Source organism: Lynx rufus, unplaced genomic scaffold (assembly GCF_022079265.1).
Source record: "Lynx rufus isolate CCGP_SWC_20201006 ecotype Redwood Valley unplaced genomic scaffold, mLynRuf1.p SCAF_37, whole genome shotgun sequence".
Classification (NCBI taxonomy): domain Eukaryota; kingdom Metazoa; phylum Chordata; class Mammalia; order Carnivora; family Felidae; genus Lynx; species Lynx rufus.
In genome coordinates, this window is record NW_025814853.1 from 39,676 (window position 1) to 67,286 (window position 27,611).

At 58.5% G+C, this 27,611-nt stretch overlaps 1 protein-coding gene and 1 long non-coding RNA gene across 5 annotated transcripts in view; one reads left to right on the plus strand and one right to left on the minus strand.

Annotated features, from left to right (window-relative positions):
• Positions 1 to 1,101: 1,101 nt before the first annotated feature.
• On the minus strand, positions 1,102 to 4,136 carry LOC124522495 (uncharacterized). The gene is made up of 2 exons (XR_006964791.1): positions 4,055 to 4,136; positions 1,102 to 3,243 (listed from the first exon to the last, which is right to left on the minus strand). It is a non-coding gene; the product is annotated as an uncharacterized LOC124522495 (long non-coding RNA).
• The window catches only part of PGS1 (phosphatidylglycerophosphate synthase 1), a 35,116-nt gene continuing 11,223 nt past the window's right edge, over positions 3,719 to 27,611 (plus strand). For all 4 annotated transcript variants that reach the window (XM_047093943.1, XM_047093945.1, XM_047093944.1 and 1 more), the window contains exons 1-7: positions 3,719 to 3,876; positions 12,617 to 12,806; positions 15,419 to 15,496; positions 16,988 to 17,087; positions 17,843 to 18,032; positions 18,675 to 18,853; positions 20,744 to 21,265. In XM_047093943.1, coding sequence (XP_046949899.1) covers positions 3,734 to 3,876; positions 12,617 to 12,806; positions 15,419 to 15,496; positions 16,988 to 17,087; positions 17,843 to 18,032; positions 18,675 to 18,853; positions 20,744 to 21,265 — 1,402 coding nt within the window. In that variant the 5' untranslated portion in view covers positions 3,719 to 3,733. The remainder of the gene's footprint in view (positions 3,877 to 12,616; positions 12,807 to 15,418; positions 15,497 to 16,987; positions 17,088 to 17,842; positions 18,033 to 18,674; positions 18,854 to 20,743; positions 21,266 to 27,611) is intronic.

The window sequence follows — 27,611 nt, forward strand, 5'->3', positions numbered from 1 at the left end:
TAGATGGGACATGGGCTCTCCAGCTCAGCATAGGCCCACCCCCAGGACTGGCCTCTCCTCCTCCCTCCCCTCCCCGCCAGGAGCCCCAGGCACTGAGGCAGCAACCCCACCTGGCCTCCGTCTTCCCACCTCCCCTTTCTAGGCTAAAGGGCAAGAAGGACGACATTCTTTGAGTCTCTTCCCTAAATTCCAAGAGACTGGAAATAAATCCAGCCTGGTCCTGGGAGTCCCACCTGCTCGGTGGATGTGGCCTCATCTTAGGCAAGACGCATCCTGAGCTGGGGTTCTCGAGCGAGGCCCAGGGCACGCTTAGCCTCTTGCTTCAATTAACCGTGGGGGCCAGGTGGGGAGAAAAGCAGGGCACGGCCATGTCAGGACGGGCTTCTGCCAAGGAGCCCCCAGCAGCTCGCCTCGGCTCCCCAAGCAGGACCCAGAGAGCCAGGGATTCCCTGGGACAGAACTGGCCACGGGCCGCAGTGTTTCCCCACGCGCTGGACTGCTACATCGGGAGGAGGCCGGCAGGTCCTTGCTGGGGTGGCGCTGGCTGCCTGCCACGTCACAAGAGGCTGAGATTCCCCTGAAACCGAGAGCTGCATTTATCTCTCACCAGCGACACAGAGAAACAAACCGGCACGCTCTGCCCAGGAGGCACGTCCAGAAATTTGGGCCCGGGCTTCTTGTTGATGAAATGCCAGATTATCCTGGGCCTCTCTGCGGCAGGGAGGCATGGATCACATCGAGGGACAGGTGGGGTTTTGTTTCGCCGATGACAAGATTTTTCGACCCCGAAAAGTTTAAATGATAAGTACAAGAACCTTGACCGGCTCCCCGCGCCCCCCCACCCTGTAGGTTGCTGTTTTCAGCTTCAGTGCTTGGCAGATTTGTTTTTCACAACCTTCAGCTCCTCTGGGCCTCGTCCGCAGCCCCCCCCCCCCCCCCCCGGCCACCTGAGGCCCCTGGTGCTAGAAAGACCTCATCTCAAGCACCTTTAGGGCCACGCAGGCCCGGGAGGGCTCAATGCCTGGTACCTCGGCTACGGCCATGGGAAAAGACCTGATCTGAAGCAGAAGTTGGCAGACCGTGGCACACAGGCCGGCAGACTGTTTTTGTAAATAAAGTTTTATTGGAAATACGGCTGCACGGGTTCGTATTGGTTGCGGCTGCTTTTGTACCCGGTTGGGCAGTTGCCCGTGAGGCCACCCGGCTCCAAGAGGGTAAAGTAGTCGCGACTGGGCCCTTGAGGGAAACGTTGGCCGACCCCTGCTCTGGGGGAACAGAAGCCCGGAGGGCTGGAGTCAGGTCTCAGTTTGGAAGGGGGGGGATGAGAGGAGCTGGGAGGACGTGCTCATGAGTGGACAGAACAGCTAAGCAAAGATCCTGAGGTGGCAGCGTGGGGGTGGGGTGGGGGGAGGGAGGGTGTTGAGGGATTGAGAAGAGACGGGCCGGTGAGGCCGGGGCACGACGGAATGAAAGAATGCAGTGGTCCCCAGCTGGCTTCATCCCCCCAGCACCTAAGCTCCATTCCCCGGGGAACCAAGTGTGCACTCCTCAGAAGCAGCTGATAGCCCCCGCCTACGGGACAAACCGGACAAACCGATGGGAGAGTTTCTCCTCGCCGGAGGGAGGTGGGCTGGACCACCTCTTCCTCCTTCTGGAATTTGCTAAGTGCCCTGTGGCTGAAAGAGACCCTTGCGCCCGAAGTAGTCTGGGGAGGAGGGGCCTTCCGCTTGCGTTGGCCTGATTTTCGGTTCGTGTGTGAATCACAGACAGTGAGGCATGGGCCCTTGGCTCAGGATTTCCTGATGTTTCCTGCCCGGGACAGCAGCCTGGCTATCAGGGGCCGCAGCCCACCCCTCCCTGACGTCAACTCTCCTTCCAGTGAATGCGTTTCCTTTTCCGTTTGGGAAGACCTGATATCTGTCATCGGTCTCATCAGCTCTTGTCATTGTAACCCTGGCACCTCCTGTTCGGGAAGGAGCCGGTGCGACTGGCCAGAAAGCAGTGGGTGAGGGCAGGAGGGTGAGGGGGGCCTCAGCAGATGGGCTTTCGAGCCATCAGGGGTCTCAGAGGGCACATGCCTTCTGGCCCAGGGTCATCAAGGTGTGAGTGGAGAGCCCTGCAGCAGCCCAGCCCGCTGGCCCTCCAAGCAGCTTGGGGTACTCCCAGGCCTCTTCTCTGGGCCACCTGTGTCACCTGAGAGTGACTTATCTCCTTTACCTGTGCTCGCTAACCAGCCGACGTCTCTCCTGGTGGATGGAAAGTGTTTGTCTTGTCATCGCGTAAATGCAACCATTAAGAAAAAATTGCTCAATCCCTGAAAACCATTATTTAAAATTTTTGCAACTTCTAAATGTGCACGTCCTAGGGCAAAGTCGTGGTTGCCTCATTCTGGTAGCAGCTCTGACAGTTTCAAACTAGCCATGAAGGACAGAGGCTCTAGGTGGGTGGCTTCAGAAGGCACTGGGTCATTGCCTGCTGTTTATACGTAAATACTTACTGGTGTAACTTACCGTGCTGTAATACGACCGTATTAACTACAATTTATTTTAGATGGGAAACTGCCAACGGGACAGTACTATGGTTGTCTGTCTCACTCAATACCTCACCCGGCAAAGCACCACCGCGCTGCCAGCGCTCTTCTGGATGGGTAGAATGCTCCTGTGGTCACCATTAAACATCATGGTGCAGGCATTCGGCCACTTGACCCTACAACTACCCCTTGTCCTAGGCCCCGTGCAAAAGTGGAATCATGCAATGGATGGTCTCATCCTAGTTACTGGAAATTAGGAAATTTGATGATTCACCACTTCTAACTCGGAAGAGGTGAATCAGAGTCCACCTTGTATTTGTAAAGCTCTCTAAACGTAAAGGAGAGCTTGAAACAATCTGAAACGCTCGTTGGTCGTAAACAAGTTGGAAATTCTTGAATAGCCCCACGTAAACAATGTTAGCGGTTTTGTGTATTTACTTTCAGTCTGTCTGCACACGATGCTGTCTCCAATTTTTAATTTTCCCAACGAGATACGCTCTAGACTACTAAAATCTGGATTTTCTACTTGTGTCACTCAAGATTCTTCTAGGACGTAATTCTTCATGGCTGCGCGCGGTCTTCCCACGCAGCGATGCCCCATTATTTATTTCCCCAACTCTCCCACTGTTGATTGCTTCCACATTTTTGGTATCGTGCACAATGCTGAGACGAACATTCTTGCAGGGAACGCGTAACTGACTTCCGTGGGATACCTGGGTGGAAGCGGAGTTCGGAATGTTTTGCATCCCGTGTGTCCACAACACCCCCACCCCGGGACAAGGACGATGTGGCCACCTCCTACGGCTCTTCCGGTTCCCGAGTCCCAGTCCACGTGGGTCGGCCGAGGAACCCCACGTTTCGGGTCAGAGCCATCTCCCCTGCCCCTCAGGACATTGCCACATCTTCTTTTCGAAGATCGGCTAGAGAAGGTGCTCCCGGTTCCACGGACGCGGCCCTCGGCTCGCAGAGCCGCGCGTTCCCCGGGCCTGCCCGCTGCACCTGCTCGGGAGCCCCGGCGTCGGGCACGGCCGGGACTTCGCGAGGCCAGGCGACTCGGGCGCGCGGGACGCTCCCGCGGCGTCTGCGCCTGCGCCCCGCGCGCCGCCTGCACACCTGCGCCCGCCCCGCCCCCGCCGCCACTTGTCCGCGAGCGCCGCTGTCAATAAAGTTCTCGAGCGCCGGAAGCGGAAGCGCCGAGTCTCCATGGCGGCGGCGGCAGCGGCGGCGGCGGGGCCGGTGCTCTGGAGGCGACTGCTGGGCCTGCTGCCCGGCCGCCCCGGGCTGGCCGCGCTCCTGGGGCGCCTGTCCGACCGCCTGGGCAGGAACCGGGACCGCCGGCGCAGGAGGTGAGAGGCGGCCGGGCCGGCCGTGGCGGGGTCGCGGCCGCAGCCCTGCCTCCCTCCGCGCCGGGAGTGCGCGCTCACGCGGGGGGCCGAGCTCGGGCGCCCCGGGCCCCGGCGGCTGGCGTGGCGGGGTCTGGTGGCGAGAGACGCCGCTTGGGTGCGGAGGGGGTCTTTTCCTTACGTGGTCCTGGCCGCGGGGTGGCTCGGCCGGAGTGAATCAGCTCAGCCGGGATTGTGTTCGTGCAGCGCTTCTTACATCCTGCCCGAGAGGGCTGTGAAGCAATCCTGAGTCAGTGACTCTAAGGCCAGGGAAGAGGAACCACTCGACCCCCCCCCCCCCCCACTTTTCAAAGCGCCCGTGTTCTGGAAAAGTACTGAAGTGACTTATGTAAATGGCGAGGGAGGCTTTGAAGCGGTTTGTTCAGGCAGTGGGCTTTCAGAGTCAACATTTGCCTAGAACATGCTGACCCAAGAGGCCTGCTGTTAGTGCTAATGTAAAAAGAAAAAAGAAAAAGATTTCTTGTGTGCAAATGGTTTTCTTATCAGAGACACTCAAGTCTTACCCTTGATCCTTTAAATTTTTTTTTTTTTAATGTTTATTTATTTTTGACAGAGAGAGAGAGACAGAGCATGAGCCGGGGAGGGGCAGAGAGAGAGGGAGACACAGGATCCGAAGCGGGCTCCAGGCTGCGAGCTGTCCACACAGAGCCCGACGTGGGGCTCAAACTCGCGAACCACAAGATCATGACCTGAGCCGAAGTCAGTAGGCTCAACCCACTGAGCCACCCAGGCGCCCCCTTTGGTCCTTTAAAAGAAAAAAAAAAAAAAAAAGAAAAAGATCTTAGACGTAAATGCCTTAGTAGGGTTTGCGTTGTCTTAGATTTTATCTGTGCTACTTGGGTGAGGATGAGACCTCCTGACTTTCCGTGCACAGATCTGTGGTCCAGTCATGCGTGCTGTTTCTAGGTATGGGAAGCAGCCTGCTTCATCCTGGGTTACGGTGGATGATTTTCAGTAAAAAATCGAGTTTGATTCAGGGTAACTTTTAGGTGATAGCATCGGGGCTATATTGAGCCCTTAGAAGCCTGCTGATCAGAATGGCTTTAAGTTTCATATCAGTGAAACCGGCGGGGGCAGGGCAGAGGTGGCCTCAGCGTTTTCTGTACTTGGTGTTTGGCCAAGACCTGACCATTGCAGTGGGTAGTGAAGTCAGATGACTTCCACGTCTCGGCATCAAACCACTGGGAAATTTGGTTTAAAGTTTCAAGAAATGTGCTCTCCTCAAAGATGAGGTGTTCAGGCAGTTTTGTAATTTCCCTGTATATGTTTAAACTCTAGGAAGAACACTTCATTGTTGATTCCTGTTTAGCATTGGAATTGACTATTAACAAATTCTTTTGAAAAAGACATGTCTCTTGAGTGATTTGTGTGTGTGTGTGGGGGGGGGGGTGGAGAGTGTGGCAGTGGGGAGAGTCTAAACTGACTTCCCAAAGTCCTTTTTGTAAATGGAGGCAGGAGGTGTGGCACCGTATTTCTTTTTGATTAAGCGGAGAGAGGGAGTTGTATCTCTGGGTCAACAGTTAAACCAGAAACTCAAGCCAAAGAAACAAGTGTCTGAAATTTGTGTTTTATAATCCTTAGGGGGAAAAATGCTACTAGGACTGACTGCCGATAAGTGCTGCGACCAGTGTTATGACAACACTGTAGCTTTCTGACCCTTTTTTTTTTTTTCTTCTTGCCTTACTGCCTTACGGGTTTGCAGATTTTCCCGGACTCTTTGTGGCCTTGGTGTTGGGGTTTCTCTGGTCTTGTGTGGCCACTCATCCTCTATTGGCTGCTGACTTTCGTTTCTCCTCCAATCGTACGGTTGTACCTCGCAACGCCTCATTCCCCGAATGATGTGGTTTCTTGTAACTCTGGTCGTTGATTCATTGATAATAGTTCTGTGTAGTCATGAGCTTAGACTTTTTCAGATTTTAGCTCTGCCAGTCTGACTCAACTGTTGGAGTGCCTGGTGAATCCTCGTGGCTAACACGCGGGGCGGGGGGGTGGGGGGGAAAGGAGGGTTCTTTCCTTGCAGCGGTTTCCTTGTTAGTTACAGAGACAGCCATAGTGACAGAGAATGCTACTTAAAATTACTTCCAATTAGTGATCTAGAAATACTGTTTTTCTCTTGAGCAGGCGTCTGACTCATTATCGCTTTGGACTGTTGGGTTCATTCGTTTATTCAGCATGCGTGTGTAGAGCTCTGCTGTGCGTAGGTGCCTAGGAAGACAGGTAAAGACATAGCCCCACCTTCAAGATGCTCAGACCCATAACAGAAGAAATAGTAGAGTAAGGTAGAAGGTCACGGCTGCACCTAAGAGGCACACCAGGAGGTCACAGAAGGCTTCCTGGTGGCTGTGATCTCAGAGCTGCGTTTTGGAGTATAGGAGCAGGCTAGGGAGAGAAGGGGGAGCTGGTGGTGTTCAGGGAAGGATCCTGAATCGGTGTGGGCTGCTGATTGTAGCAGCAGAGGCGGAAGGCAGTTCTCAAGTCATTTCCAGGAGCTGACTGGGGGCGCTGAGTAGGGAAGGGAGGTGGAGAGAGGAGCTAGGAACAAACATCCTCTGGGCTGAGACCCAGGGAGGCAAGCTCTGAGATTTCTTGTAGTTTCCTTTCCGAGTGGTCTGGGCCTGAGGTGGTGGGGAGTGGAAGGTAGAATCCGCTCTGGTGGGGGAGGCGTAGGGGGAGTGCCTGGGGGGTAGGCCGTGTGTTTGACTTGGGTGACTGCGTGAATGGAGGCACGCTTCACCAAAACAGGGGGTAAGAAAGGGGACTGGGCTTGGGGGTGATGATAAGGTGACCTCGGGGCAGGTTCACTAGTATCCAGGCACGTCCAGGTGGAGGTGTTCTGACAGATCTGGAGCTCAGGAGGGGCAGCCGACACCAGATAGTTTGGAGTCATCAGGCTACACAGAATCGACTTGTTATTTGGAGTAGATGAACCTCAGTGGGAAAGGTGTCAGGGGGGCGCTGGTTCCTAATCTCGAGCTTGCCTGCCATGCGAGGAAATATTTTCTTTGTGGCCTCCTTCTCTAAAAAAACAGCAAACAAATGATTTTCAGTTTGAGCTATATGTGCAGAAAGGGCTTTATTTTTGAGACTCAAGTCCTGTTTTCTCTCTTCTAGGTGTGTGGGTAGGTGTGAGTATGAGGAGTGGTGAGGGGGCTCCAAACGTGAGTTAGAGGGAAACAGAGACCCAGAAGGCTGTTCGTTCTTTTTCTTTTCTTTCTCTCTTTCTTTTTCTTCCTTCCTTAATTTTTTTTAACATTTATTTTTGAGAGAGAGACAGAGACAGAGCACCAGGCGAGGGAGGGGCAGAGAGAGCGAGAGGGAGACACAGAGTCCGAAGCACGCTCCAGGCTCAGAGCTGTCAGCACAGAGCCCGACCTGGGGCTCGAACCCACGAACCGGGAGATCATGACCTGAGCTGAAGTTGCATGCCCAACCGACTGAGCCGCCCAGGCGCCCCCCAGAAGGCTGTCCTTTCGGTTAGATTGTCTTCAGTTGTAACGGCAGGTCAGCACCCTCCAGTTCAGCTTGTTAGTATCTTCTACTCTGAGGGACCACCAGATTTCCAGAAATCACTTTTTCTTTAAACTTTGTAATGCTCCTTACTCGTTAGGGTTTAGTAGAGCCTGCTCTTGGTTTATTTGCAGTAATAGAATGGGTGGGAGGGGGATACTTAGAGCGTAATTTCCCCCAAATAATTCAAACTTGATCCTGCAGGGAATTAGCGGACAGACTTTTAAATTGTAGCTTTGTTGAGTTCACGTTAACCGTGACTGACCCCCAGCACACTGCGGCTGGGGACGTGCATTAGGCTGGGCCAGTCAGCTGTGTGCCCCTAGAGAGTTAGCAGGGAGCCTGGATTAAAGCGTTTGGATAGATCGTCCACTTGTGAACATGTGATCTGATTCACGTAAACGAGTTCTTTTCGAGGCTGCTGGGAAGTCAGGCATGTCCGAGCCTTTGGATTAGTTGAACGTGTGATTGGTTCTCGACAGGCACTTGTGCTGTGTCTGGTGCTCTCACCGACCGACCACACCGTGCTGTGGGTTCTGTGGGATTTCTGGCCCCTGGATGTGAGCGACTTCCTTTTGGGCAAGTCCAGAGGACAGTCCTCTAGCTGGTCAGCACGTAGCCAAGTACTGGCAGCCGCAGCCTCTCACGCCGGACTTGTGGTGGGAGTGCAGAGGGCCGTTGGTCTTTTGTAACCTACGGGAATTCACACTCACTTCCCTTTCTCGGGCTCGGGTCTTGCGCTAGTCAGGAAGGGCCGCCTGCTGCCGGGGACGCAGGAAGTACGGTGCCTTCATGTAGTTTCTTGAGAGCTTTTCTCAGGAAGTGCTATGACTGTTGCTCTTTTCTTATTAGCTCACTTTTTGACGTTTCAGTGGGCATGACTGGGGGGAGGGTGGGTTTTTCTTAAAAAGTAGTTTCTGAAAATATTGCAGTCCACCGAGCTTGGTTTCTCTTAAAAACTTCATTTTTTCGTCATTTTGTACAGATTTGGTTGGGATCCAAGCCACAGAGCTTGTACCACGAATCTTATCTTACAGTTCCAGAAGAGCCCACGGACTTTTGGAGCATGGCCGAGCCCACGGTGGGGGCCACTTAGTTAGTACCCCGAGTGCGGTACGGGACAGGGGGTAGGGCTCCTGTGCTGTCCGTGGAGGATTTGTGGTTAGTGTCTGAGGACAGTCCTGTAGCATCGCTGTTTTCTTTGTTCAGAGCCCAGGATGCCCCCTTTTGAGAAGACCCCTGAGAGGGCGGCCCGCTTGTTTGGTTCCCGCTGGGGCGGGTGACCTTCCGCAGCCCCTGGGAAGCAGACCCCTGTCCTCCGAGGCGGAGAGGCTGTGGAGGGCACATGGGAAGTGTAGACCGGGGTGTAATTCTCTGGTGTTTGCCTGCCTTTGTTGGCCTCTCGCCGCTGCCACGGCGGAGCGGGGTTGGACCTCCAGGAACCCTGTCGCGCATCCAGACGGAGGGAAAACGCAAGGCGTGTCAGTGTTTTTCCATGGAGCACCTGCAGCTCCAGGATGTTTGGTGAAATGAAGAGCTCCTGTCTCCCCACGAGAAGGAGAAACACCTCCTCTTTCCCCTGAGGCCCCCGGGGTCAGGAGCGGTGTCCAGTTGTATCTCCGTGGCCGTTCTGCCGTTTCCGAGCGGCTGACTGTCACGAACTCCAGTCCCCCCCGCCTCCCGGTGCCTCGGCGGACGCTGGGTCGCTCTGTCCCACTTAGGATCACCCCTTGGGCCAGGTGGGCTTCCACGGTTCTCACTTAGTGGCGGCCGCCAGTCTGGGGGCTCAGGGAAAAGAGCCTCCTTGGTCAAGGCGGTTCAGATGTGGGTTCCTCTTAGAGATGGTGGGAAGAGACTTCGCTCTCCGCGCCCCCCCCCCCCCCACGGCTCCCCTCCCTTCATACTTACTGTGCCCTCCTGGAGTCACCCTGAAGCCTTCCCCTCGCCCCCCTCACCCAGGGGGAGGAAGGGCCCCAGGTCAGGTCCTGAGCCCTAACACCCACCTGACTCCCCAGTGCGGGACTCTGCAGATTCTCTGCCCGAAGCCTTAAGCCTCGGGGCTGAACCTTTGCGGGCCTGCCATCCCGCGGTGGCCGGAGCCTGCCCTTCGGAGGGCGTGCTGCTTTGTTCCACTTTTAGAATCGTGGGCTGGGGGGGGGGGATGTCAGTGCGCTAGGTTTGTTGTTGCCTCTGGCACCCGCTTGCCCTAGCCCTGTTCTCCAAACTTCCATGGTATTCCGAGTAAAGGGGCTTGCCTTGGGAGGCCGGGTCGTCAGCAGAAGCTGTGATCGGGTCCCCAACCCCCTCTCCCCACTTCCTCTCTTCGTAACTAGAAACCGGGGCTAGGTGGTACCAGAGAGATGATTCAGGGGCGTCCAGGTCTCGGTGTGGAAATTGTGTGTGTGTGTGACTGACACGGCCGTGCTTTTTTGGTAAAGTAACCACAGCTCCTCAGATCTCTCGGGGCTTCGGTTCCTGACCTGGGACGTGCGGTTTCTTAGTAAACCTCCCTGGGGTGTGGGGACTTGCCCGCACAGGTGGTCGCCCCTGGAGACTGGGGTTACTGTGCAGTGGGGTTGCTGCTGGCACTGGAAGGAACCTTTTCTGGGAAGATTCCCGGGAGTTAGGCTGTGGAAAGCGGGAACCAGCCCCCCCACGGGCTTCTGGCCGAGGTGAGGGAACAGCGTGGGCCCCCAAGTGGACTCTGGCTTGGCTGTGCCTGCCCTGGCCGGGGCCCTTCGTTTCGAGTTAGATCGTCACCTGGCCACACGTGGTCTCCCCACGCCCGTGTCGGCGCTGTGGGGCCCTTTGTAGAAGGCTTTGCTCCTTTCCAAAGTGCCTTCCACTTTGGGTGTGCGAAATTGCCACTTGAGGGCGGGGTCCCCCCCCCCCCCCGACCCGCCGGGCCCCTGCCACCTCTCAGCTCCTTCTCCTCTCTAGCAAAAATAAACCTGTCAGTACACAGATTAAACAGGAAGCCAACATAAAAAAGCCCTCAACAGATCTTGGACGGAGGCCCTGGTGGAACATTCCCGGGGAAAGCTGCCTGGCAGGGACGAGACCTGCCCAAGGCAGCCCCGGGCCCTGAGCCTGGCCCGCCCGAGCCTGCCCTGGGCCTCTCCCGGGCAGGACGGGGCCGACGCTGGACCCCTTGGCGTGTGTGTCATGGGGACTGGCCGCGGAGACCAGTTTTCCCGCTCGCGGTGGCTTTTGCCGGTTCCCACTCCTTAGGTTTGCTCGCCTCTCCACTCTCCTGGGGCAGCCCTCAGGGAGCCCGTCTGAAGGCAGGTGTTGTAAGGCCTCCGGGGGCTCAGGCGCCGAGAGCTCCCCTTTTCGGTCACTCGAAGCCCATGTGCTGTATGTTTTGACCTTTAATTAATGGCAGCGCCTGTGTCTTGTGTCGTTCTTGGAGGATCTCAGACGTGTCAGCTTGTGAGGCCGCTGGGCTCGTGGGAGCCCGGGGCCGGGCAGCTCTTCCCCTGCGCCCCTCACGAGCCAGGGGGTGCTCACGTGATGACCGGGATGGAGGCCCCGGGCCGGCGCTGGCCCCCTCCTGGGTTGCCGTGTGCCGAGGACGTGTTTCCGCATCTCCCTTTTGGGAAGCTGATTGCAGTCTCTGGGCCCAGATGGGGGGTGTGGCCCGGGGTGTCGGCTGGCGCCCTGGTCCTTTGTTTGGTCTGAGAGATGACAGGTGCCATGAGACTGGGGGTACGTCGGTCTGGTGCTGCTACTGTGGGGTTTTCTGCCTCGGATGGACCATGTTTACTGAATGACTGGTAGACTTTAGGCCCCTTTCGGGCCTTCGGATGGATTGTCCCGCAGGCTTTCCCATCATCTCGTGGTCTTCCATTGGACTGGAGCGTCTTTCCCTCTCCTGGAAGCTGTCTTTGAGCACTGCAGGAACAAGGCTTACAGTTTGGGAAATCGAGGTAGCAGCTGCTAGTCTACGTGTCTAGGCCTTTTGCTTGCCAGCTGCCGCTCATCACCTGAGAACCTTAGCGAGCCAGTGGCCCCGAGTGCCGTCACCACCCCCCCCCCCCCCCCCGCATCGCAGACAGCGGGAAAGGTTAGCTGCTCTCCTCCCTCTGCACTGTGGGGCCCCAGGCCAGTCCCCGACTTCCCCGGATCCAGGGAACCGCTACCTTCCACCCGCTGACTAAAGCGTTCTTGGCAATGAGTCGGCCGGGACAGACCGACGGGCTTTCTGGGAAGCACAGCTGTGGGCCATCTGGCGCCTGTGTAGGGACGTTCGCAGGCCCTGGGAAGATTCAGCGCTCTATCATGAGGCAAGTGAATGAAATCATCTTCCTGGAATCTGTGGCTCTTCAGGCCTTGGGGTGTTGCAGCGTCCCTTCCCCAGAGCCCCTCGCAAAGCTGCGGTAGAAGGTCACGCACGGCACAGGGATTTCCTGCTGCTGCTTGCTGGGATTCAGAGTCGGCCCGGGCTCGCGTGGGGCTCCGGGTGTATTGCCCCTCCCTCCCTGTCCCCATGGAGGTGCCAGCCAGGGCGGGCGGCAGACCTGCGGATCCGCGGGTGCGAGGGCAGGACCTCGGTTGCCACTGTCTCTGCCTCAGCGGAGTGGAGCCGGTCTGGGGCGCAGCTTTATGTGGCGTGAGCCCCGGGGACGGTGTGTCCCAGGGCCGAGGGGGGGGCGATTGTCGCCACGGCCAAGATGGCCCCCCCTCCTCCAGCTCTTCTCTCCACAGCTGAGTATTAAAGAGAAGACTTTGTTTTTCTAGGTCCTTCCCTAAATAAAAGCCTTGTTTGTCTCTGCAGTCACACAGCTGGCGGCCTGGGTTGCGGTGATCACCCTCATCCCGGGCCTGCCTTCGTTCCAGGTGGCCTTCAGTGGCTTTGTGCAGGCGGGTTTGTCGGGGCGCCTCCGTGTTGAGCGCGTGCCGTGGCTTCCGTGAGTTTACTCGTGGCCGCACTCGATTTGGAGTTGTTTGGACCCAGCTGCCAGTTTGGGGTTTCTCTCTAGGCCTTGGCACTTCTCAAGTTGCTCAGCTCGGACGGGCTGAAGGAAAAGCCCTCGGGCTTACCTGAACTAGGCTAGAAAATCTGAAATCGGTTAAAACACAAAAACCCTCCACTTCCACCTGTCCCCCGGTAGCTGGGACAGACTTCGGAGGGAGTGTTTGAGAAGTATGACCCTTTGCATGTCTCTTTAACCAGGTCACCATGGCTGCTGTTGGCTCCTTTGCTGTCCCCAACGGTCCCCCAGGTCACCTCCCCTCCTTGCTGCCTGTGTCCAGAGGGTGTGCACAGGTTCCAGTGGATCCGGAACCTGGTCCCAGAGTTTGGGGTCTGCAGCTCGCACGTCAGGGTGCTTTCCTCCCCGGCGGAATTTTTTGAGCTCATGAAGGTAAGTTGTGTCCGCAGGAGAGAAGGAGGGACGTCTGAGCTAGAGGCTTGGGGACTTGGGGGTGGGAGGGTGTTCTTAGCAGACAGACGTGTCTTCTGTTCTGGAAGTTTCTTTCTTTCTTTTCTTCTTTTTTAAGTTTTTTTATTTTGAGAGAGAGAGCGGGGGAGGAGCAGAGAGAGAGACTCCCAAGCAGGCTCCGCACTGTTAACACAGAGCCTGACGCGGTGCCCTGACTCACAAACCACAGGATCATGACCTGAGCCGAAATCAAGGGCCGGACGCTTCGCTCCCTGAGGCCCCCCAGGCGCCCCGCGCTGTGGCAGTTTCTGATGGCTACTCTGCTTGTTGCTGTGGGCTCTTCTCCCTGTCAGGTTTTCAGCCTCACAGACGGTTGAGTTGCGCTGTCCTCGGACGCTCCTGTGTGGCTCGCATCTCAGGTGGAGGAGCCCGGAGCGTGTGGGCACGAGAGGGGCGGGTCCCGGATTTCGAGTCTTACGGACGGACTGACTGCTTTGGTTCCGTCAGAAGGGAGGCTCGTGAGGGGGTGTGGGCGTCCTTGCCGACGGGGTCTGAGACGAAAGGAACCTGGCAAACGTCTTCAGGACACAGAACGTCCTGGAGACGAAGACCCGGCCGAGCCCCGGATGACACTCGATGTGTAGGAAGTGGCTGGAATTCTCTCGTTCGGTGAGGAGGTGTTTAGAGACCACTGGGAGATTTGGACATCCGGTTTTAGGCCTTAGGAGTCCTGTTCTTTCCTGTGACTTTGTCTACAGTTTGCGCCTTTTCTGTACTGGGGGAGGGGCTAACCTTTGTGGGGGGGGGCGGGCAGGCTCGGCTTGAGCCTTCAGTGCCCAGGTCTTCCGGTCTCATCCAGGTCCTCCAGGTTCAGCTGCGAATCGGAATAATTCATTTGAAGCTGATCAATTTTTATTAACGTGAACTCTCTGGGTTCAAGTTGGCAATGATGTTAGAGTTAAGGTCTGACGAGGTCAGACAGGCAGAAAGGGGGGAGGTCGTAGGAAATGTATGTAGAGATTCACTTTTCCACCGGTCTGTAGTTGACTTGAATACTCGCCCCTTCTCCTTTGGCCCTGCTGTGCTGCGGAGCGCCGCTTAGCTTAATTTCTGACTGGCTCGTTCCAGAATGCATTCTGCGTGCGTGCGTGTTTCCCTGTCTGTGTACAGGCTCTCCCCACCTCTCCCCTGCACTGCTCCTCTGTCCCGTGCGTCCTTTTTGGCTAGAACTGATGTCAGGCCGTTTGCCTTTTGCTCCTACTTGGTTCTGTGTTTGGCTTGAAGAAACCGGTTCTGCAGAGGCAGGTTTTCGTGTTCTAGTCTACTCTGGGTGAATGACTGGCTGCGTCTCCGTGTGGCGATCCCCAGGCTGCGCACCTGCCCGGGCAGGGCCGCGGAGGACAGGAAGGGCCCCGGGGCTTGGCCCGGCAGGCCGGGAGGAGGCCCTTCTGTCCTGCCTTCCGGGTGGAGTCGAGGGCAGTTCTCCCCGCACGGGTGGTGCAGAGTGGGATGTAGCCCTTCCCAGGGCCCACAGAGTGGCCTTGTTCCCTGATTGGGGAGTGCAGCCTGCCGTCTGCCTGGCCCCGAGCCCTCGTTACAGCCGAGGCTGCTCCCACGGGCCTGGCGGCGGCACCCGCAGGCGGTCTGCTGCCTGAGCCGGGGTGCCTGTACCCGAGTTGTTGGTCTGCGTCCCCGCGGTCCCCGCGGGAGCACTTCATAAATAACAAAACAGAGACAGAGGGGGTGGCGAGCTGGGAAAATTCTCCGTGCTTTCCTTGTCTGCAGGCCTCTTGCCGGTGTGTTTGCCTGCTCCTGGAGTCAGGGCGGCCCTCCTGTGCGGGCTGGGGGGCTGGGGGGCTGGGGGGGGCCGCGTCCCTCTTTGGTGGGGAGGCAGACACGTGCCCTGCCTCCTGCTTCTCTCTTCCCGCCTGCCGCCTCCCCAGAGGCCTGGCCCTCCCGTCTCCTTCGAGAGCCTGACGGAGCCTGACCGTTGGAATGCCGCCGACCTTTCTGCCCTCGCCACCCCCCTCTGGGGCAGGGTGCTTCGAACTCCAGAGGGGGTCATTGTTCCCCGGGCTGGAGCAGGTCTAGGGAGAGGACCGAGGTCACAGTCATCTTTGAATGCCCGTCTGGTCTGTCTTCGTCCCTAGGGAGCTGTCCGCATCGCAGAGGAAATTCGTACATGCTTGTTATAAAAGTCAACCATGCGGGTGCAGAGGGGGCATGCAGGTTGGCACCCACGCTACCCTCCTGCTCTGCCCGCAGGGACCGCTCTCGGCGGTCGTGAAGCCCCTGTGTCAGCAGGGTGTGCGGGGGGGGGGGCAGTAGGTGGGGGAGCAACTTGCTTTCATCTCAGCGGTATGTTGCAGGCGCCCTGTCAGGTCACGGCACAGACCTCCCTCGTTCTTTCGATGGCTGCGTCGTGGCTCGTACAGTTAGGCCGGGCCTTACTTTCGGGGGGGAGTGTTTTAAATTAGGGTCGTGGGGCCTTACTTGGTAGCTCACTGTAAGGCGTAAGCGAGTTCAGCCTGGAGGCTTGTACGTTTTCTCAGTGGGCTGTTGGGAACAATCGGCAACTGTTTTTCCTCTTTCAGGGCCAGATAGAAGTGGCAAAGAGACGCGTCGTGATGGCGTCTCTCTACCTGGGGACGGGTCCTCTGGAACAGGAACTGGTAAGGTTTGAGGTGGGGTGGTCCCCACGGCAGCAGATTCACTCTGACTCCCCCCCCCACCCTCACCGGCCACACGGCCCTGGGAAGTTGGGGTCAAGCCTCCCCGCCAGCTGCCGGTTGTCTGGTGTGTTAGGAGGGCCAGTGAGGGGTGCGGGGAGGGCTCCTCCTTGCTCACGTGTCCTCCTCACCCTGCACAGGGCTTCCTGGGCTGCTCGTGTCTGCCAGCCCAGGGCTCAGCAGGCCACATCTGGCCCGCTGCCTGTTTTTGTATGGCCTGTGGGTTAAGAATGGTTTTTGTGTTTTCGAATGATTGGGGGAAAAATGAAAGGAGGAGGCTATCTGTGACACAGGAAAAATGTGTGAAATCCAGATTCCCGTGTCCATAAACAAAGCTTTGTTGGAACACGGCCATGCTCGCTCACAAACGTGTTGTCCGTGGCTGCTCTCTTGCCGGGACTGCAGAGCTGGGTGGTTGTGACAGGGACCATCGGGCCCACCAGACCCAGAGTACTTACTCCCTGGCCCCTTACAGAAAAGATTTTCTGACCCCGTCCTAGACAAATGAGTGGAGTGCAGGTCGGGCTGGGGTCAGGCGCCTGGGCTCTGGTCAGCCTCGTTCCACCCGGACCTGCCGTCGCCCACGGTGAGGTGGGCCAGATGGGAAGGAGCGGAACCCACTGGTTCACGCGGCGCGGGGCGTGGCGCGCGGGCACGGCGTGTGGGCTGACTTCGTGTGAGCGCGCACGGGGGGGTTCTGTTATCCTCATTTCAGGACGCCTTGCACTCTGACGCGGTGAGACGGGCCTGGCACCCACAGCGTTTTCTTGGTCATCGCTGTCCAGAGACGCACAGCTAGGGGCTGGGGAAGAATGCCGGGGATGGGGGGCAGAGGACGAGGGACACTGGGTCAGAAGCACTCTGTCCTCTCCCGCTCTGAGAGGGAGGCCTCCCTCTGCCTTCAGGACATGCTTTTAGCAGCAGGCTTGGGAAGCCTGTTTGTTCTTCTGGGAGAAGACTGTCACGTCCAGCTCATGGAGAGTGGCCAGCAGGCAGGTTGTGTGTTGGATTCATCGGCTCAGCAAATATTTACCAAGTGCTCTCCGCGTGTAGGCACTGTTTGCTGTGTGTCGGTGGGGATTGTCCGTTGAAATGTGTGAGCACTGGTGTCTTTCTTAGCCTTCCAAGAGTGGCAAGGTCCAGACTGCTCGGGCAACGCGTCTCTGACCCACAGACCCTCTCTTCCTTAAGGCCCGGCTGGAGAAGGGTGCCAGGTGGTGTCGCCTGGTTACTGTTACTGGTCTCTGTGGTACGGACTCTTGAGCACTCGGGGCACGTGTGTGTGTGTGTGTGTGTGTGTGTGTGCGCGTGCCGAGAGGACTGGGTGCAGCGGGGAGGGGGCGCGCGTTACCTGGAAAGTAGATCCTTTTTTTTAATACATAATCATCTTTTTGGATCTTATACTTTTGTTCTTTTGGGTTCTCTCCTTGGTAGGTAGATTGCCTGGAAAGCACTCTAGAAAAGTCACTCCAAGCAAAGTTTCCTTCAGACCTCAAGGTGTCCATTCTCTTGGACTTTACACGGGGCTCAAGAGGTAGGTCTGACACGTTCCCTGCCCCGAGTTTGCCTCTTTTGGAGCCTGTTTCACGAGTTATGCTCTCGTCTCCCCCGTCCCGGGCAGAGGCAAGGCTGTTTGAAGACAGCCCAGAGTATCAGCATTCCTTCTGTAGCAAGTGACTGGAAGCCCAAGGAAAAACAACTCAGGCAAAAAAGAGACTGTTTTTGACTCCCATGACTGACCTGCTCTGGGCAGGTTGATTTGGGGGGTTGGGTGTTCACCAGGACCCATCTGCTGGCCCTCCTTCCTTTGGGCTGGCTTTATTCTCAGGCTCCACGCGGTGGCGCTTGGCGGCCCCAGGCCCATCTGGCCGTGACATCTTGTCCTTGTCTCGCGCTGACCGGCCCCGCCTGGGCCCGGGCGCCCTCCCGTGGAGCTGGGGTGAGGGTTCAGGGTGGGTGGAGCCCTCTTTACGCCGAGTAGATATGCCGAGAGTGGAGCGGGTGGTACCCCTGGGAGGGACTTGGGTACAGTTCCCGGGGCGGGGGTGGGGTGGGGTGAATGGGTGCTGGGTGCCCAAATGGCAGAGGTCTGCTGCACCGGCCGCTCCAGTCTCGCTCTGAGACGTGGTGGTGTCCAGAGCTGAATTCGGTCTGAGCCCCTTGGGCTCGCGATGGCACCAGGGGTTCTGGCCGATTGTGATGGGCGGTAGGCGGTTCCCCCCGGCAGGCGGGGTGTTTCTCCTGGTGTGAATCGCCCATCCTCGTCCTTCCCCTTGCCCACGTGTTTAGGTAGGAAGAACTCACGTACGATGCTGCTCCCGCTGCTGCAGAGATTTCCAGAGCAGGTTCGCGTCTCCCTCTTCCACACGCCTAACCTCCGTGGGCTTCTCCGTCTCCTGATCCCCGAGCGCTTCAATGAGACTATCGGCCTGCAGCACATTAAGGTGTACCTCTTTGACAACAACGTCATCTTGAGTGGGTTAGTTCGCTGCCTTCCGTCCGGGACCTCCCCTTGATATCGTCCAGGGCAGAGGTTTGCAGAACACAGAGAAGGGAAGACCCATCTTCGTAAGCCTCCGAGAACGTGGTCGTAGGTTTCTGGTCTAGTCGTCACACCGTGTCGGTGTCTTCCGCGGCAGCGCGTCTGCTGTGGCAGCGGGAGGCCCGCCGAGGGCCGTCAGGAGGGAGCCGCGGCTTGCAGAGCGCTTGGTGGCTGCCAGGCCCCGCCCTGCGCCCTGTGCGTGCTGTCGCTGTGACCCCCGCGGAGACCCGCGTCGTGCTCTCCTCGCTGTATCCACGGGAGACTAGACCAGTGACGCAGGAAGAACAAGCCGGAATGGCGGGTCCACGTCTTCTGATTCTAAAGCCCGGACGTTGGTGACGAGCCCCGTGGGGCAGTTGGCTTTATAAGTGGCGTTCTCCTCTCAGCTGATTGCCAACTCTGAGGGGCGGGGCTCTGCGGCTCCCTCCTTTGTGTCACCTCACGCTCCGGGGAGCTGCTGGTTACTCGGTCTCTGCCGTGGGGTCCTCGTCCGTGTTTGTCACTGCCCCGTCCCTGCTGGTTCCCCGGGACCCGCCGCGGTCCTGCCCGCGTCCTCAGCTGCTTGTTTCCTCCCTGCAGCGCGAACCTGAGCGACTCCTACTTCACCAACCGCCAGGACCGCTACGTGTTCTTGCAGGACTGCCCCGAGATCGCGGACTTCTTCACGGAGCTGGTGGATGCGGTGGGGGACGTGTCCCTGCAGTTGCAGGGGGATGACACGGTGCAGGTGGTGGAAGGGATGGTGCATCCTTACAAAGGTAGGGTCCTGGGCTCCGCTGCCCTCCTGAGCTGGCGGGCGGGGCCGCCGGCTGTGGCGAGCACGCCTCTGGCGGCCTGGCTGCGGGCTGGCGACCCTTGGGTGGCAGAGCCTCGTTCCGCTTGTGTCTCTGCCGCCAGAGGTGACTCACGGGCCATCGGTGCTGCTCTGTGGGTCCAGGGAAGGCGGGAGGGCGGGCTTCAGCCGGTGCCCGGGGGAGGGGACCAGGGGTCTGGCCTGCGCTTACAGGAAGCAGCCCTCCCCAGGGCCAGTTCCCCAGCGGGGAGCGAGAGGCTCTGTGGCTCTCAGCTCCGCGGAGGCCTGTGGCCTCCTGCCTGGAAAGTGAAATGGGAGAGCCCTCAGCTCTGCTCCCTGGAGACAGGCAAACCCTGGCAGCTAGCGTTCTGGGGGCATTTGCATTCCTGTGATTCCTGTGGCTTCCTGGTGGCCTTTGGGAAGGCCTGCTGCTGAATTTGCAACAGTGTCAGCAGCGTGGGGAGGGGTAAGCGCTGACCGTATAAGGACAAGAGCCCCTGTCCAGGGCGCTAGTCTGTGAGCCGGGTGCCTGCCCTGCCTGCTGCCGGCCTGGACGCTCAGTTATTACTATGGTATTTTCCATTTTCATCAATAAAAAAAAATTGTGGAAATTTGTTTTCTCTCTTGTCATACGAATACCTACGTGTTATTCTCAGTTTTGCCCTTTGGCTCACAGAGCCTGAAATACTCAGCTATCTGGCCCATACAGGAAACATCGGCTGACCCCTGGTCTGACTTTACAGGCCAGGCATGAATATGCAGAGAAGAGGGCCCCGCGTTCTGGGAAGGATGAGTCAACACGCAAAGGGGGCAGGTGGGGGCGGCCGGGCCTGCACAGATGTGCTCTGGGGACCACAGTGGCTCGGAGGGATGCAGGGGACACTCAGGACACTCAGAAGGACAGCCTGAGACCTCCTGTGGTGGGTGGCACCTCCTCCCGTGTGGGTGCTGCTGTCACTGTGACACGGTTTGCACAGAGCACCCCTTCTTGTCCCGGAGCCCACCCCCAGAGGCGCTCAGGTGTGGGAGCAAATAAGGACCGGGACGGCCGTCCTGGTCCGTTCCTCTCGGACGCTTGGCTCAGTGTTGCCTGGGGCCTGCTGTCGCCTCATCTCCCCAGAGGGCCGGCTTTGCACAGCACTGACACTCAGTGTCCTGTTCTCTTCCCTTCTGCTCTTCATTCTCTCCCTGCTCCTGCTGGGCTTGTGGTCTCACCCCGACTGCTCAGGTCGGATGCTGACCCGTTAGTGTTCACCTTCTGATAGCGTTTATGGTCCTCTCTCGTCTGTCCGGTGTGTCCAGACGGCCGCTCGCCACCAGTGTCTCGTGTAGACACGTGGGGCCCCGAGCCTGTCTGTCCCCACGCTGTACCTCGAGGGCCCCGCTCCCACCGTGTGGAGCTCGCTCGGCCCGCAGTTGTGCCCACGCTCTGTGGTTCGCGCAACCACACGCGCCTTTGTTAAACGCTCTCGCTCAGGTGCAGCCTGCGTGCCGAGCGCCAGCCCCCGGCGTGCGGGTCGGGAGCGTGTGCGTCACAGGCCCTTCCCAGGCACCGCATCCCAAGGTCCCGCTCCCCTCGTTTCTGTCCCCCTCAAGTAGTCTGGTCTGTTTTTGAACTTCGAGTACGTGGAACTGACAGAGGCCTTTTACGTCCCCTGGCGCAGGCTCTGTGTGGGCTCTCCTCGGACGTTTCTGTCCACGGGGGAGCCTTGCTTGTGGCCTGCTGCCTGCGCTCCGCGGGAGCGTGTCGCTAGACGGTCAGTTGGGGCATCTGCGCTTGCCTGTCTCGTGCCGCGTCCCCGTGCCAGGCAGGAGCCCAGAGCCTCCGCTTTCCTCCCTCCCTGTGTCCCTGCAGGTGACCGGGCCGCATACTGCAGGGCGGCCAACAAGAGGGTTATGGATGTGATCAACTCAGCCAAGGCCCGCCAGCAAGTGCTGCACGCCCAGACCTTCCACGGCGACTCCCTCTTGACCCAGGAGGACGCGGCAGCTGCTGGTGACCGGAGGCCGGCCCCCGACACCTGGATTTACCCACTGATCCAGATGAAGCCCTTTGAGATCCAGATTGACGAGATCGTCACCGAGACCCTGCTGACGGAGGCCGAGCGAGGCGCCAAGGTCTACCTCACCACTGGCTACTTCAACCTGACCCAGGCCTACATGGACCTGGTCTTGGGCACGCGGGCCGAGTACCAGATCCTGCTGGCCTCCCCGGAGGTGAACGGCTTCTTCGGGGCCAAGGGGGTGGCGGGTGCCATCCCGGCCGCCTACGTGCACATCGAGCGGCAGTTCTACGGCGAGGTGTGCAGCCTGGGGCAGCAGGAGCGGGTGCGGCTGCAGGAGTACTGGCGGAGGGGCTGGACGTTCCACGCCAAAGGTACGCGGCGGCGGCGGGGCTCGCCCGTTCGCCAGCGCTCGGCCCTCCTCCTGTCCTGTGCTCCCAGCCGCCGGGGCGCCCGTGCCGCAGCCTCGTGTCTGAGCGCGTTTCGGTTGCGCCGGTTTCTCCCTTTTTGCGCCCGGAAGTCAAACCTCCCGTGGCTGGGGCGGCTCTTTTAGAAAGCGTACGCGTAACTTCTCAGATGGGTGAAGAGGCGCGTGATGTCGCCTTCTCTTGGTCATCGGAGTTTTCCCGCGTTGGCCGTGCCCTCCTTGGGGACGGAGGGCTCGTGAGGCGTTATTTATTTGGCATTAAACAGCCCGGTTTTCGGTCTTTGCCTCGCCACTGCGGTTCGTTTTCCTCTGTGTGAATCTTCCTCTTTTTTTCATAGCTGTGAAGATCGAGGCCCCGTCCTTTCCGTTTTTAGCCGCACAGCGCTGCCCCCACGTGGGCCGTGGTCTGAACCGTATGTGGGTTACGGTCCCCCGCAGGCATGGGTGTGCATTGCCGGGGCAGCCCACACGTGCCGTGATCCCAGGAATGTGGTCTGAGACGGGGATAAACGGGTTTAAAACCGTGTGCTCCGCAGAGGGATTGTCCCCGCTGCTGCTTGATGCCTCGAGGGCACCTGCCTCACGTGTAGTCACTCCTTCCCATGCTCCACGGGTCAGAGTCCTGTGTTTGAAGGAAGACTGACTGGCGTAGAGAGCCCCCGGCCACGAGTGACGGACGTGGCTTGTCTGGCTTCTCTTTGGTGGTCCGGAGGCCCCTTGTGCTCTCGTGCTGGCCCTGGAGTCGCGCAAGGGCTGGTCGAGGAGGGAGCAGACGGCGGTACCTTGACCTCTGGTCCCGGACTGGGAGTCCGGGCTGCAGACAGCCACGGCCGCTTGTCTGTGTTGTTCAGATTTGAGGTCCCTTGGGGATCATTGGGTGGGACTCTTTTTCTGTTACATTGGTGCTCTTCACCCGTGGGTACTTGATAAATACTGATGCCCAGGTTGCCCTAGACCTGCATCCAGCTCTCTCGGGGATGAATCCAATATGGCATTCAAAAAAAAAAAAAGAAACCTCTCCAGTTTCTGATGCCTCAAGAATCACTGTCACAGCTCAGAAGGGTGAAGCTTCTGGCCTCGAGGGTGGTTCCCGCTTCCTGCTCGGAGGCCCTGGGTGTGGAAGTGAACTGTCCCCGAGTGCTGGCGCCGGTGGGCTGAGCCGCACAGGTGGGGCTAAGCCAGCGAGGGTGTGGGAAGTATCTCAGGGTTGGTTTCGTTACTTGAGAATAGCAACGGTGCCTCGGTGTGGGGTATCGAAGACGGACAGCTGGACGGCGGGAGAAGCTTTGTTTTTCCGAGAGGACGCGAGTACCTGGGGAGCTGTGTGGGGTCCGCCTAGACGGCGCCCGCTCCCGGTCTGTCCCGTGGTGAGATCGGCGAGGAGGTCCCTTGGCATTCAGGGCTCCCAGCTCAGCCTGGCCTGACAGTTGTGACCGGGCTGGGGGTTATTTCCCTGAAGCCGCGCTGATAAACGTGCAGCGACTCCCCGGTTACCGTTGAAACAGAAACACCCAACCTGCTTTTCCAGTGCGTCTCGCCTTTTCCCGGACTGGCATGTTCCTGCACCCCGCCCCCCCCCCCCCCCCCGCCTTGGGTGGGGCCCTGCACTCCTGGGAGCACTGGGTTAGCGGGGAAGGCGGGGACCCCAGGGCACGTGTGTGAGAAACGGAATGGGGGATGGGCCCGTGAGGAGGAGCCAGGGGTCAGAGATCCCTCCGTGTTGGAGAGCCCAGGATCCTCTCCTGTGACTGTGATCAGTACTGGCCGCGGGTCCTAAGTCAGCCCCCTTTTCTGGCTCATCCCTGGTGCTCACTCTCCCCGAGGCGGCCTCCGAGAGGAGCAGGCAACCCAGGCGCGGGTGGGGGAGAGGGCTGGGCTCGCTGTCTGCTCTCGGCCAGGCCTGTGCCCGGGGACAAGCGGAGCGTCTGTTCGTTCCTGTCCATGGCTGAGTAGCCGGTACCCTGATGGCCTTATCCAGGCCCCCGCAGGACGGGCCTGGCTGATCTCGACTCCTCATGCTCCCAGAAGCCCTTGGTGAGGAGAGGGGGCTGGACCCCACGTTCGCCACGTGCACGTCCTTGTGGGTCCAGCAGCGCCGCGCCCCCTAGGAGTCGGGCAGGGAGGGGCTCTGCGTTGAACCTACCGGTGGCCTCGTGAGCGTGGCGATGCAGGAACAGTCTGTGTGGTCCCTGCCTGCAGGAAGCTAACGGGGGGGGGGGGGGTGGGGGGGGGAGGTGGCATCCTCCTCGTGGAAGTGACCGCACCGGTCAGCAGGTGCCAGGGAATGGCAGGGAGTTCCAAGGGCTGGGGGGCGTCCTTCAGTCTTCTCCTGCCTATCGAGTGTGAGGATGTCAGGCGGTGGTTCAGAGGCGTCTTTGGAGAGACGGAGCAAGGTAGCTGTGGAAACAGCACTTGTTCTGGTCGGTGGGCTCCTGAGTAGAGGCGTGTTTCACTGGCATGCTTGGCTGATCCCATGGCAGACTGGAGCATAGATGGCTTAAAAAATTTTTTTTATTGTGTTTTATCTATTTATCTATTTTTATTTTTTTATTTTGGAGAGAGGGAGAGAGTGTGCAGGGGAGGGGCAGAGGGAGAGAGAGCCAGAATCCCCAGCAGGTTCCGTGCTCACTGAGGAGCCTGACCCAGGGCTGGGTCTCACGACCCCGGGATCACGACCTGAGCTGAAATCAAGAGTCGGCCGCTCAACCGACTGAGCCCCCGGGTGCCCTTCTACCCCATTTTCACATTGCCTCAAAGTACCAGAGAAACCTTCCACTGTTTAAAGGCACGTACCCCAGAGAGTTTTGCCACGTGGTTTGTCTAGTGTTCTTCGGGGTTTTGCGAAGGCCACCTATTCGGAATGCTGAGGAGGCACCAGACTTGGAGTCTGGAAGCCTGGGTGAGGTTCCGCGAGCAGGGTACACCACGAGTGCTGCCGGCGGCTCACGTGAAGAGGCGCCGGGCGTCCAGCCACGTTTCTTTTTCCCATACCTGCTCTGGTTTACTGCGTGGGCATTAGTGCCCAGTGTGGCCCTTCACGGCTTAAGTAATTATTTTTTCCCTTTTAAGTGACAGTTTATACTCTTATTTCATGTATTTACTTCCAGGAGACTTAACTTTTTTTTTTAGAGCGGTTTGGGTTCAGAGCAAAATCGGGAGGAAGGCGCAGAGATTGCCCTTACCCCGCCCCCCTCCCCCTACGCACAGCCTCCCCCCTCCCGTCAGCATCCGGCACCAGAAGGGCACAATCATTCTCACCGATCAGCCGACGTCGACACGTGGTATCGCCCAGGGTCCACGCTGTATATTGAGGCTCATCTTGTGCATTCATGAGTTCCCACGGAGGAGGACATGTGCCCATTGTCACTGTATTATACGGAGGGTTTCACTGCCCTGAACACCCTCCGTGCTTCCTGTCCGTCCCTCCCATTTCCCCCCAAATCCTGGCAGCCGCTGGTCCTTTCACTGGTTCCGTGTTTTCACCTTTTCCAGAATGTCATACAGTTGGAATCACACAGCCCGTGGCTTTTTCAGACTGGCTTCTTTCACTGAGTGAGGTGCGTTTAAGGTTCGTAAACCCGACGTCTTTTCGTGGCTTCGTAGCTCTTGGCATTTGGTGCTAAGTACCGTTCCGTTGTCCGGACGGACCACAGTTTATTTCTCCACCCACCTACCGAAGGACACCTCGGCTGCTACAGGGATTCCCCTTTGAAACCTGACCCTGGTGGAGAGTGGGGTACAGGGGCCAGGTGCAGAGTGGCCTTCTCGGCGGTCGTCAGCACCGTATCGGCCACGTGCCGTGCCAACAAGCTAGCCTCTTGAGGTCTTGGAGAGGCAGCAGCCCCAGGGGTGCCTGAGTGAGGGTGCTGTGTGTGCGTGCGTGTGTGTGTGTGTGTGTGTGTGTGTGTGTGGCCTGCTTCTCACCTCTCCCGCTTCCAGCAGGGGAGTGGCCTGATCTGCTGTCCCATTGTGGGGCTTCTGGCTGGAGCAAGAGGCACACGGCTTCCCCGGCCTTGCCGCGGCCCCGTCGGGCAGGGGCCACGTCCACGCTGGAGGACATTTCAGGGGCAGGATCAGAAAATGAGTTTTGAGGTGTTGGCTTCGATTTCATCTGGGTGTGGTATCCTAGCACTGAGAGCATGGTGTGTGGCTAGGGCGGGGCAGGGCTGTGGGATTAAGAGATTTCTGGCTCCTGCTGACAGAGGAATCTGTTAATGATTGTGAGAATTGTCACTATTTTTACTGCTTTCCCGACAGGCGGCCGGTTGGCGTAGTGCCCAAAGGTGAGCTTGCAGTGCAGGCCGGGCAGCCGCGCCCTGTGTGCCCAGGGCACGTGTGTCTTACCTGGGTGCCGGCAGGTGCACACCACGGCAGACAGCCTCTTTGTGGCCCGGAGTGTAACAGGCGGGTGCTTATTCCTCTGAGCGCAAGGCTGTGATGTCTCCTGTTCCCTGTTATTTTTATATGGGTCTAAGAGCCTCTGAAATTTATTGCCAAATACTGTGGCAGAGATGAAGGAGGGGTGCATAAGTTAAAATTTTTTGGGGCGCCTGGGTGGCTCAGTCGGTTGAGCGTCCGAGTTCGGCTCAGGTCATGATCTCACAGTTCGTGGGTTCGAGCCCCACCTCGGGCTCTGTGCTGACCGCTTGCTCAGAGCCTGGAGCCTGCTTCAGGTTCTGTGTCTCCTTCTCTCTCTGCCCCTGCCCCGCTCACGCTTTGTCTCACTCTGTTTCTCAAAAATAAATAAATGTAAAAAATTTAAAAAAACGTTTCCTTGGAGTGATGATACTCAGAAGCGTTCCTGAGCTCTCGCTTTAGAACTCAGAGCTTTTTGTACTTCATCATCATGTGTCAGAAGATGCACTTTTAGCTTCATTTGTTTAAACAGATATTTATTGAGTGTCTGCTGTGTGCCAGGCAGCATTTGAGGTTGGGAATAAGTCACTGGGGACAAGACAAAGCCCCTGTCCTCTCAGGATGTCTGGTTTAATAGGAAACAAATAATGGGCCGATGACTCTATTCAGATACAATGTCCAGTGGTGGAGAGGGTTATGGAGAAGACCAGAGCAAGGGGAGGGAACAGATCTGTTAAATGGGGGTGTCGGGAAGGCCTCTCTGTGGACGGGACACTGAATGCAGTCCCCGGCCCAAGGGTCCGGGCAGAGGGAGCAGGAATGTGAAGCCCCGAGACCTCGAGAGGCATGACGAGTGAGGGGGGGCGGCCGTGGGGGGCAGTGAGGCTGGCAGGTGGCCGGGGCCCATCAGGAAGGCCCAGAGGCCCGGTGAGTGAGCACCGTGGGAGCCATCAAGTCACCAGGTTTACTCTGTGGCACGATGCTGGGACCGCGTGCTGAAGGGACTGGAGGTGCAGGCGGAGCAGCAGAGGTGGCCCCAGGGGCGGTGGGGGGTGGGGGGAGTAGGGGTTCTCCTTCTAGAGCCTAGAGCCAGCAGTAGCCTTGGGTCTCAGTCCAGTCATCTGCATCCCCCCCCCCCCCCCCCAGGATGCTCTCTCAGGTCCTGAGGACCGTCCCCAGCCAGTCCCCTCTGTGCTGTCAGTGTGGTCCCTTCGGCTGCAGAGTGTGGTAGGTCATAGAGTGATTGGTGTTTAGCACAAAGGTCAGGCCCCGGCCTTGATAACAGGCTCATGGCCCTGCCGGGAAGTGCCCTGAGCCCCCGCCCCTCCCCTCCCCCGCTCAGGCCCGGAGCAGGGATGCACCCGTTGTAGCTCCTGCCCGAATGAAAGTTTCCCACTGTCCTGGGGGCCTGGCCCAGGGGTGAGACATCCGCCTTGTGGAGCTTTGCACCCAGAGGGGCTGGCTGTTCCTGGGGCTGCGTCCTGAGCCCCTGGGGCACGGGTACAGCGGGGCCTCGCCATCTGTGGTCTTTACGTCCTTCGGGTGGAGAAAGATCGAGGTCCACGTGGGCCTACAGAGGAAGGTGGTGGGGCGGTCACAGGCTGCGTGCTCCCCTTCATCAGAGAACAAGAGAGCTTTCGGGGTTGGCGATTAGGAAAAACGGGTCTACGGAAGCTCTTCGGGGGCCGGTAGTGAAATCAGGCTGGGAAGTGGTGGCGGGCACAAGGAGCCGTCGGAGGGGGCCGGGGATGGGCCGCCCACCTCCCGTGGCTGGCCCCTAGGTTGCCTCAGGAGGAAGCCGTCTACGTTTAGGCAGATTTCAGGAATAAAAAGTACACACGGGACCGGGTCCTGTCGGCCTTCCCCGCCGGGCCCCGCAGTCCAGGAGCCTTGGATGGACACACGCAGGGTGGCGTGATTCACATCAGCCTTAGCTG